Raw genomic sequence first — 11,176 nt, forward strand, 5'->3', positions numbered from 1 at the left:
GGAGGGCTCTGGGGGCGCTATGTGGGACCCGGGGCGGGAGGGCTCTGGGGGCGCTCTGTGGGACCCGGGGCGGGAGGGCTGTATGGGCGCTGTATGGACCGGGGGCGGGAGGGCTCTGGGGGCGCTGTATGGACCGGGGGCGGGAGGGCTCTGGGGGCGCTGTATGGACTCGGGGCGGGAGGGCTGTATGGGTGCTGTATGGACCGGGGGCGGGAGGGCTCTGGGGGCGCTGTATGGACCGGGGGCGGGAGGGCTCAGGGGTCGCTATGTGGGACCCGGGGCGGGAGGGCTCTGGGGGCGCTATGTGGGACCCAGGGCGGGAGGGCTGTATGGGCGCTGTATGGACCGGGGGCGGGAGGGCTCTGGGGGCGCTGTATGGACCCGGGGCGGGAGGGCTCAGGGGTCACTATGTGGGACCCGGGGCGGGAGGGCTCTGGGGGCGCTGTATGGACCGGGGGCGGGAGGGCTCTGGGGGCGCTCTGTGGGACCCGGGGCGGGAGGGCTGTATGGGCGCTGTATGGACCGGGGGCGGGAGGGCTCTGGGGGCGCTGCGTGGGACCCGGGGCGGGAACGAGGCTGCCGCTCCACGCTCGCTCTCCCGCAGTTCCCCGGGCAACAGGGAGGGAGTCGCCGGAAGGGGCGGAGTTGGCTGCTGCCGGCGCGCGTGACGTCACGCCGCTAGACCGTCCCGGCGGCCGCCCCTCGTGCAGTGTGGCCGGGAAGCTCGCTGGCCGGCGGAGGGGACCTGAGCGGCGAGCGGCCCCGACCCGAACCCGCAGCTCTCCTGAGGCGGGGGCGCTTAGGGGTCAGTAGAAGAAGGTGCCTCCTGCACTGGGTCAAAGGTCAATGGGAAGCCCCCCCCTCTGCTGGGGTCAGAGGTCATCCTAGAGCCACCCTGGGGGAAAGATCGGGGGGGGGGGAGCCCGGCCTCCATCGCGGCTGGGCCAGGAGGTCGCTCCAGGGTCAGAGGTCACTCAGGTGCCCTGGGGTGAAGGTCACCGCGTGGGGTGAAGGTCGGGAGGTTGTCCCTCCGCCCCTCCCCCCCAGTCCCTTAGGACACCCCCCAGTTGCGGGCTTCCCCTTCCTCACTGGTTGCTGCTGCAGCCTGGCTGGGGTGGGGGGCCCTGAGCCGCAAGGCAGGCCCCCTTCAGCCCCCCTTTCAGACCAGTGGTGCCAGAAAGGCCCGTGCTGGTGTGTTCGAGCCTGGCTGGGACTAGTCCAGCCCTTGCTGCTCAGCTCCTGGTGGAAGGGACGGGATTGCCCCTGAATCCCCAATTTCCCAAGATGCTGCTAGCGAGCGGTTGTGAAAGCAGCATCTGGTGAGTCAGCCCCTTCTGATGCTACTAAAAGCCTGAGGCGAGCAATTCCTGCTCGTTGGACCCAGCTGCATCCCCAGCCTGCATTACAACAGAGATGACATTCGAGGGCTGCGGTCCGCAGAGCAAGGCTCAGTGTTTGCTATCTCTGCCCTAGAAGCCATGTGGAGGAATTGTGTTAGGTTGGCAAAGGGGCTTGGTTGCAGTGCAGTCTTCCGTCTGGATCCAAAGGTGTCACGCTGCAGTGTCATTCGAGGGTTAAGTCCAACAGCCCCATGCAGTCTGCTCTGGAACTCTGTAGTGAGTATCACTTTCTAGTTTGAGAGATGCATGAACTGAGCAGGGGACAGGAATCCAGAAGCCAAGAGGTTTTTAATCTCAACTCTGACCCTGACTCTGTTGGTGGCCTTGGACATATCACTTAAGCCGGTCAAAAGGGGCCACTCATCCATGATGATTCTGGGTGCCCAACTTGGAGTCTGCTTTTCAGGGGTGCTGAACATCTCCCAGTGACTCTGCAGTTGTAGGTGCTCAGGATTATGAAAATTAGGCCACGGTGTGTCAGCTTGAACGCACAGATGTTGAGGAGCCTAAAATCAGTGGCTAGTCTTAATTTCTCAACCTGTCTGCCTCTCAGTTCCCCATCATTTGAAGAGGGAGAGAAAAGTCTTGGAAAAAAGCTTTCCTATCCTATGGCGAAAGGCATTATATAATCGCCAGGTGGTATTAGTGGTCGTAAATTTTGAAAACCATTGAGTTAGACGATTCAGCTTCCTCCTATCTAAATCATTTTGTACAGCACAGAACTGCACTGCAGATATATGCTTTTAAAGTGAATCTTCTCTTGCCTACCCATCTAATAGTTCAGTTGGCTGAATACACCTCTGATGCAACAGAGAAGACAAAACGGAGAGAAATGGCTTTTAGTCATTCCCTTATTACCATGGTGAAAGCTGTATGTTTGTTTAAAAATGTGTTCTGTGCTAAGAAGATGAATGAGTGGCCCTGTTTGCCAGGCTACTGTGAGGAAAGGATAGGAATCTGCGGGCAGATGGCTAGCAATTGCAATCCTCTGAAAACAATCAGAGGAAGAATTCTTGACTGGAATATGAAGCGTTATGAATGCCATGTTATAACAAAGCTGCTTTTGCCTTTCTTAAATATAACGAATCAGTACCATCAGAATTTCATTTGCTACATTAAACCTTTTCTTGAGTATCTCATAGGTTGCTCTATGTGATGAATTATGTACCACCTTCACTTCTGTTCCTTAGAACAGTCACAGAAGACTTTATGCCAATAAAATCACATGAAGGCATTTTTAATCCAACTCCTAGTTTGGAAATATTTCTATCAGATAATGTGATTAACACATTAGGACTACCTTTGTTACAGGCAGCAGTTTCTAGAATAATAACACACTATGGTATTTGGGCCAAAACTTGAGGTTTGAAGACTAAAGAGCAATAGAAAAGTTTCCACAGGCTTTGATTGTTTTTCTTCAAATGAAGAGTTAATTTTTAAAACCAAACTTTGATCTGCTAGGGTTTGTAACGTGGCAGCAGAGGTGCTAAAATTGAAAGTGATTGTGATCAAAAGCAAAACTGACTTTATTGATCTGAGATGCATTCAGTCAACAAAACATCCATGTATGCTGTAAATTGCTAATGACTGTAAATTGAATTTGGAAACTTGTAAGTTAAGTTTAAAAAAAAAAGGCATTTATCTGTGAGTCTGTGTTTATACTGTTATATCTTGCTTCCCCATTAAAGTATCCTCTGCTTACTTGGGGACAAAAATTATATACTGCTGACTTGATGCCATTTGCTAATTGCATCCAGTGCAGGAGGAACTACTGCTTTTCTACTCCGGAAAGAGTGTTCAGAATATTTGGCTCATTGTGTCTAACTAGAACTAATCTCGCTAGCTAACCGCTGGACAAGGTGGGGGTCTGAAGACTGAGTGTGGACCACACCAGTCTTCAAATATGTGAAAGACTGTTAGAAAGAGTATAATGACCAGTTGTTCTCCATGTCCCCTGAAATAGGATAAGATGTAATTGGCTTAATCTGTAGCAAAGGAGACTGAAATTAGATGTTGGCAATCCTTATAGTCAGCAGGTTTTTCTAAGTATTGGAGTAAGTTGCCTGGGGAGGTTTTGGAATCCCTATCATTGGAGGTTTTTAAGAACCAGTTAGACAAACTAATACTTAATCCTGCCATGAGTGTAGGGACTGGACTAGTTGACCTTTCGAGGTCCCTTCCAGTCCTATGATTCTATGAAACACCTGTCAGGAATGGTTTAGTGCTGCCTCAGTGTGAGGGAGCTGGACTAGAGGACCTCTCAAGGGCCCTTCGAACCCTAGATCTCTATGATGACTTACGTGTGTCGGTTTATTTTGTCTTGTGGCTGCTTCTGAAAACCTGTTCAGTGTTCACTAGATAAATAACAGCATCCCATTGTGTCATTGCATGGAAACCTTCTCACAGGAAGTAAATGAAGAATGATGTTTTCGAAAAGGGGATGCAGTCAGTGCACCTTTCAAAATGGTCTTGTTAGACCCTATGCAAAAAGGAAACCCAGCACAAAGCAGGCAGATTGCATTTACGAATGTCTGGATCTCTGCCTTGTCAAATGGCGTGGATTAAAGTTTTCATGGTGCTTTGAAGGCTCAAAGTGCTAGATGAATGTTTATCAGGATTATTAGGAGATGTTGAGATACCGTGAAACTGGTGACCAATTTCTTTTCAGACCTGGCTCTCTCAGGCCAGACAGTTGAAGGATTATGCCCTCCCCAACTCCAGCTGGAGCCAGGGCATGATGGATTTGTATAGCAGGTTCCTGGAGATGTGTAAAGATGGGACATGGAAAAGGATTCCTTCCTACAGCAATAGTGCTGATCATATACCAGGCAAGGCTTTTGTGTGTGTGTGTGTGTGTGTGTGTGTGTGTGTCTCTTCCTCTGGAATTCTGGATTAAGTATTCACTCTACTTCCTTTACCTTCTCTGGTATGTGTTGGGGTTGCTACTAAAGCCATGAAGACACGCCCTGGTTCCCAGGCTTGAGTTTTCCTCCACCAATGCTGGTGTAAATTCAGTATAGTGCTAGTGGGTATTGTTGTAACTGAGGGGAAAATCAGACCCCCTATCTTTACCCTGAGATCCTTTTTTTGTTTTGTTACCACTAACCATCTCACATTCCTGTTGCCACCTCCTGGGTAGAGTGTAAATATCAACCCCAGCCCTGGCAAACAATGTCTGTTCACTCTCCTATTTGTAAGTGCCTGTTTTGGATCAGACCAATGAGCCATCCTGTCTCTGACAGTGACTAGTAATACGCCATATTTCCCTAGAGTGAATAACTATGCAAAGATGGTAGTTTCATCCCAACCCCAAGGAGCTGACAGCTCAGTTTAGATCCTGAACCCTGAGGGTTGATATCCCTTATTACGCCTCTATCCAGTTAGTGTAACTCTGGAGAATAGTTTCTTTATTTCTGTCCATGACTAACCTTTTTGAATCCTGCCCCTATAATATCTTGTGTCCAGCATTTCCAGAAGTCAGTTACCAAGTGTAACATCATAAAATTCCCTTTCCCTTAAATTTCCTTGTGTATTTTGGTTTGGATCTAAACGTTCCCCTTCCCTCTGTGCAGCAAATGTTGTGGTTAGCTGTTTCTCCTGCAACCATCTCTGTGTTTCTTTCCACGCCGCCCTTTAGGCATGGAATATGCTTCCAGTCTGCCAAACCACTGTCCCCTCCTGCAGACTCATGTCCTTGGAGGCGCCCATAAGAAATGAGTCAATAATGGTACATTTAAAAACAAAAAAACCTCTCTCTTCCTTGTATCCCTTCCTCTGAGCTTCCCATTGCATCCCATGAACTCTGGGCCTGTCTGTGTTTTGTGGCTGGCTCAGCAGTAAGCACATTGTCCCAGCTTGTCAAACGGCAAATATAAACATTTCATCTGTGTTCTAGTGCAGGAAAACTAGAGAAAGTGAAACTGACTAGCCCGGCTTTACAGTTCAACCCAATTAAATCTGAAAACCATCCGTAGTGGAAATGTTAGCCTTGTAACATTCTGACTCATAATAATCCACGGGGTATTTAACCGCACACGTAAGGGATTTAGGCCCAGATCACCAAGGTATTCAGGCTCCTAATGTCATCTGCTGAAATTTTCGTGCATCTGGGTCTTCATTTTTAGCCTGGTGCTGTGCCTTTAACGCCTAACAGCTCTGCACCTTGCCACTCATTTGTTGTCACTTTTCTTCCACCCGACTAGAATCGCTGAAGCTAGCGCCTGAAAAGGAGCGGAAGGAAACCCGCCTCTTCCCCAGAAACATGGATACAGAAGGACTGGGCTTCGAATATGCCATGTTCCTTAACCCATCTGAGAAAAGGATGGTGTGTCTGTTCCAGCCGGGCCCCTATCTGGAAGGGCATCCAGGGTAAGGAGGTCCCGTTAATTGTCCTACCCGAGAGTGGTGATCCGCTTAACCGCAATTGACTGGGGTGGGAGAGTAGCAGCACTCAGGAGATCATATTCACCCCTTTCTTATGTCACCTTCCCAATCTGCCTTTTAGGTTTGCCCACGGGGGCTCCACAGCAACGATCATTGACAGCACTATTGGGGGCTGCGCTATATTTGTTGCTGGCAGGGTGATGACTGCTAACCTCAGTATAAACTACAGGAAGTAAGTGAATTAAGGCTTCTCTGTAGCCTCAGGACTTACCCATAAAATCAGGGGGCCTACGACAATGCAAAGAGACTGTAAGTGCTTCGGGGCAGGGCCCATCTCCTGGGTCTGTGTTTGGGCAGCACCTAGCGCTGTGGGTCCACGACTAAGGGTCAGATAATGATAACGTCAATTGCGTCCTGCTCTGGAATGTTTTGACAACTTGGTACTCTTAGGTTTATAGCCCTGTTCATTCAGAAAGATCTAAGTATGCTTCCAGCTCAATCAGTGTACTATTGATCGGGCACTAGGGAATCACTCGCCCCTCTACCACATCCAGACAACCTTTCTGAGGAACAATGGGCTTGCAGTTAAGGCACTGGATCAGGATCTGGGTTCAGACTCCCTTTAAGACCATGGGAAGCCACTAGATCTCTCTGTGCCTCTGCTCCCCATCTGTAAAATGGGGACATCACCTTTCTACCTCACTGGGGTGTTGTGATAGTCACATCCTCCTAGGTACTCCTCAGAAAAAGAGCTGGTTAGCATCTATACGCAGTAGAACGGTGTGCTATCGAGGATGGCTCTGCAGGCACTGAAGTGACCATGTGGGTGAGATGTGATGTCAGAGTAAAAGCTGATGTTAAGAACCACTGCTTAGACTGTCTGTGCTCGCTGGGTGATAGAGCTTACGTGTTAAGAGTGTGTTCTCAACTTTAACCCGAGCTTAATGAAATTCTCTTTTAGGAAATTTTAGATTGCTTCCCCCACCACTAAAGTGCTGCCACCTTTGGGGTGGAACGCGGTGGCTGTTCAACAGCTCGCAGGTGTGCTACTCTACGGCATAGGATAGGAAGCGGAATCTCACTAACAATCATCTGTTTTCATCTTGCAGCCCCATTCTGCTGGGCTCGGTGGTCTTGGTGGACAGCAAAGTGGACCAAGTCGAGGGAAGGAAAGTGTTTCTGTCCTGTCAAGTCAGGAGCATCGATGGCCAAACGCTTCATGCAGAGGCAACTGGTAAGGATCATTTGGCTGGCTTTAATAGATGAAGCAGAACCTGTGGACACTTGGCCCCTGGGCAGTCAGGTAAGGGGGACTCAGACTTTCTGTCCCAGTGGAGATAGCTTTGCGTGGGGAACAGAAACGGTATCTGGCATAGCGTGTGCCTTCCCACACTGGTACCTGGACATGACCACAATGAATAAACTCCTTGTGACATGGAGTCCTGTTTGCTTCCCCTCCTCCCCCATCTCCAAGAACCATCGGTCTCTACGTGACCCAGTCTAGATGCTCTGGATGGGTCATCAGTGAGGGCTGACCCAGAGCCTTGTACTCAAAAAGCACCAGCCTCAGCAGTAGCAGGCTCAAAAGTCACTAGAGGGCAGCAAAGACCTATCAAAGTGTGGTGCACAGTGCAACCTGCTAGCCAGCCCTTCCCATTGAAGTCAGAGCAACTTCTCTGGTGCAGGGCTACTCACCAGCAGATCATGCTGTAGAATTGAGGCCTTGACCTGGTCTCATCACTGCGTAAGGTACAGGCTGGCTGAAGCAGTAAGGAAATACCCAGCTCTGGCCCTTGCTGCTTGCTTTGCAGAGACCTACTGCAGCTCCAAGCCTCTGTCCCTTTCGCAACCTGGGTGGAAGCTGCAGGGTCCCCCTATGTGTACTGCCCTGGAGAGCTGTCAAAGGACAAACCACTTGGCAAAGCGGAGCGAGTTGGGTGTCTCCAGAAGAGCAGTTGGGCTTTTCCTGTCTGAGAACAGCCCTGTGCCATAGATTGCAGAGCATGGGGCAGACACTTCCTTTCCCTTTGAAGTCCTGGCCCTGCACACACATGGCTCTCTGGTTGCCATGGCTGTTCTGAGATGACACTTCCATCCTTTCTTCCGTCCTGTTTTAGCCCTGTTTATCCAGCTGAATTCCACAAAGTCCCTGCAACAGCAGATGAGCTCCCAGTGAGTCGTCTTGGCCTGTCAGACGACCAGGCTGCAGCCGATCACACTACAGCCTCTGCTTCTCTCCGGTTGCTAATTCCCTGCTCTGATCTCTCCTGTTCTGAGGAGAGAGCTCTGCCCTGGACTTCTCCTGAGTAACAGTGACATGGTGCAGATTCTTCTGCATTCATCGACTTTGGGGGGGGCCTCTCTTAAGGCCACCTCTGCCAATTGGGCTCCACTACAGCTGTCGTGTCGTCCCACCCTCAGCTGGCCGGTCAGTTTCTGATTAACCTCCGAACATGAAGGTCCCATTCATTGCCTGCTGTACCGGGAACTGCTGCTGGGAGTTGGTGCCATCTATGGACTTTAGAGGCAGTGAGCTCTGCGTGTTGTTGTGTGTTACAACTTGAGGTGTTTTATCAAAGGACAAATGCGATAAACCCTTGGTCAGCCATTTCCTGCACTGCAAGCATGTAGATTCTCTCAGCTCCTACACATATTTCTTATTGTTGTTTCCATTTTGTCTGCCAGCCCTCTTGTCTGCTGAGGAAACTTGTGCGCTATCTTCTGGTCCAGCATGCTGTCTGTCCTTCACAGCATATGCGATCTACATGCCTCGGGATGGGTAATGGGTTTTGAAACCTTATGCGCCAGTTCACCAGTTCAGGTCTAGTTCTGCTAGACAGGGTGATCCAGATCCAAGTTGTATCTTATCCTCTTGGCTGTGACCCATTTTCCTTTAGCATGGAGGAGTGGGGGGGGGAGGAAGGGGAGGGGGAAGGAATTTGGCTTCCATGCCTAAAAGAAGATAACGTAGAACATAATTTGTCCCTGTCATTGGAACTTAGTGGACGGATCTGTTTAGTGACACGCGAGCCAGAAGAGAAATGAGCTCCTGCTCTCGTAAGCTCTGCAGAGCCAACGCAGGAATTAAAAAGTAGATCTGAGTCCGATTATGGTATAGATCTATGGCATTGGAAGGCACTATCATGCAAGAGTCACCGCAGAGTTTTGCAGAGATGTTTTTAGGGCTGATTGAAAATTTTCAGTCAAAACCTTTTTCTTTTTCATGGAAAATCGGGCCTTTGATCAAACAAAAATTTGCAGAATGCCTCTGCTTTCCACGGCAGACTTATGTGTTTTCCATCAGAAAATGGAAGGCTGGAATGGAAATAATTTTGATCCCGAAATGCCGCTGTAGTTCAGGTGCCTCTCACCCCTGTTCTGTATGGGCCGGGATCCCCAGCCAGATTACGTCTTCCATAATGCAGCGCAGCCATGCAGCTGCCCTGAAGTGGGGCCTGCCTCACAAGGAGACTAGAAGTGTGAGGCATCACACCGGCATTTCACAATCGCTCTATTTTGTTAGCAACAGATCTTAGTCAGGCCAAATCTCTTTCCTCTTTAGCAACTTCCTTCTCCAGGGCCCCAATCCTGCAATGAGCAGATCTTGGAGCACCAAGTTTGCTGCTGATGTGTAACCTTAACAATCAGTAGCCAGCGCACGCCTTCTTTCCTTTGGGAGTGAGCTGTCATGGAGGGGTGGGAGGGAGAGGAGAACAGGACGGGGGGAGGCAAAATCCTGGATTCCTTTCTGAACTCTGCCACCACTTCAAGTGATCATGGGCAAGTCACTTACCCTCTGTACCTTGGTTTCCCTACCTGTAAAATAAGGGTTGATTAAACTCTTCTGTCCTGGGAGAACAGTGAGGGTTAATTCATCTCTGTCAAGCACTAGAAGTGCTAATTATTTATAGGAGATCTTTAGTTGTGTCTGAGATATCAGGCAAAGAAAACATTAATTGAGGCAAAGGAAGTAATATATACAATCTTATTTATTTTTGAAGTTAACTCACTGCAGTCTTGCTACATTAGTGAGAACAGAAGGTGTTTTGCAGAAGCCTCCTGAGGAGTTTGCCTGTAGCTACCCTTAAAGCTAATCTTCAGTGGGATTTGAATTTGCTCACTAAATAGTAGCAGTGATTTTTGCCTGAGCCCACCACTGAAAGTTTGTGTTTGTAAGAGCCAGGGATTACACTCCTTGCTATGAAGGGGAAGGCTTTCAGGACAACTTTAAATCCTCAGGGGAAAGGGTTTGTTTGTCTTTTCAACATCTCACCTTGTGGGAAATCTAACCTCAACAGCATTGTCCTGGTAGTGTTGCTTCTCTAATCCTGCAGCTGCTCCACTTCTGCAACTAGACGGAGCTAATCAGCTGTAGGAGCTTATCCTGGAACCAAGTGAAGGAGCAATTTCTGTTCCTCAGTCCAAGCAGATCAAAGAACTCCCATATGTTTGGATGGGGCGTATGTATTTATTTTAAGTTCTGTAAACGAGCATTCACTGCCAGTAACTCACATACTCTGTGGAGTCACAATGTGAACCAACAGTGGGAGAACTGCCCACAGCTGGCACCATGGAAGTATTAGGGTAGATTGGGCTCTGGCATCTCTGCCATGGTGCTGTTTATCCCTGCTCGGTCTACACACCAGCATGGTTTAAAACTGCTTGAACCTGAGCTGTGTCCACGCTCCTGCAATTACTATACTGATGGTGGGAGAATGCTTCTAAAAATTGTCACCATAGACACAGCCTAGTGCAGAGTGCTCCATAGGAGAAGCAGAGCATGAAAGTGACCAAGCTAGTTCCACCTTCAGAACTGCTTGAAGAACAAAAGAAAACACAGGGCAGCAACGCGGCAAATCGGATCAGGTCGTGAAACTGGAATAATTGTTAGGCTCTCAGCCAGGTCCAAGAATGCTGGTAAGGAAATCTTTCACAACTGATTGAGTCCTTCTGTTTGAGCCTCAATCGGGCTGTGACATGAATTGACTTATTGTTCTTAACCCAGTGCGCAGGGTTTAAAAACTTGAAATTTGCTCTCTCAGATATCCCAGTGCCTGGGTGGGGAGTTCATCTTGGTTTTGAGTTGGATTGTTATCTTGTTTGTCACTGTTTGGAGCATCTCCATCTGAAGGGATGGTTTCTGCAATTTAAAAGGGACATGCCCAATAAGAAATAAAGATGTTTATTTTAGAACAGATATGTGCTGGTCCTTTTTAGTTTATTTCTCTTTCCCCTCTTGCATGGAACTGTGGCCGGGTGAACCTTCTGAACAGCATTGCTTTCGGGTTGTGTTGTGCTGCAGTAAGCTGCCTGGAGAGGGGTGGGTTTGTTTTTAATAATAATTAGGGGTTTCCTGGTCTCTGCCGCTCTCTGTTGTTATTGCAGAAGCACCT

At 49.0% G+C, this 11,176-nt stretch overlaps 1 protein-coding gene across 5 annotated transcripts; it reads left to right on the forward strand.

Moving 5' to 3' along the window:
* Positions 1–581: 581 nt before the first annotated feature.
* On the forward strand, positions 582–9,131 carry LOC119847978 (acyl-coenzyme A thioesterase THEM4-like). 5 transcript variants are annotated; one of them, XM_043502230.1, is made up of 7 exons: positions 582–842; positions 1,474–1,616; positions 4,069–4,228; positions 5,603–5,768; positions 5,905–6,015; positions 6,893–7,017; positions 7,901–9,131. In XM_043502230.1, the coding sequence occupies exons 2-7, from the start codon at positions 1,479–1,481 to the stop codon at positions 7,957–7,959; spliced, it is 759 nt and encodes a 252-aa protein (XP_043358165.1). In that variant the 5' UTR covers positions 582–842; positions 1,474–1,478; the 3' UTR covers positions 7,960–9,131. The 5 variants fall into 5 exon arrangements, with proteins under 5 accessions (XP_043358165.1, XP_038239215.1, XP_043358167.1 ...); XM_038383287.2 differs by having other exon boundaries at positions 670–805; XM_043502232.1 differs by having other exon boundaries at positions 717–842; positions 1,477–1,616.
* The last annotated feature ends 2,045 nt before the right edge of the window (positions 9,132–11,176 follow it).

The sequence above is a fragment of the Dermochelys coriacea genome, chromosome 24 (genome assembly GCF_009764565.3).
Source record: "Dermochelys coriacea isolate rDerCor1 chromosome 24, rDerCor1.pri.v4, whole genome shotgun sequence".
NCBI classification, from domain to species: Eukaryota; Metazoa; Chordata; order Testudines; family Dermochelyidae; genus Dermochelys; species Dermochelys coriacea.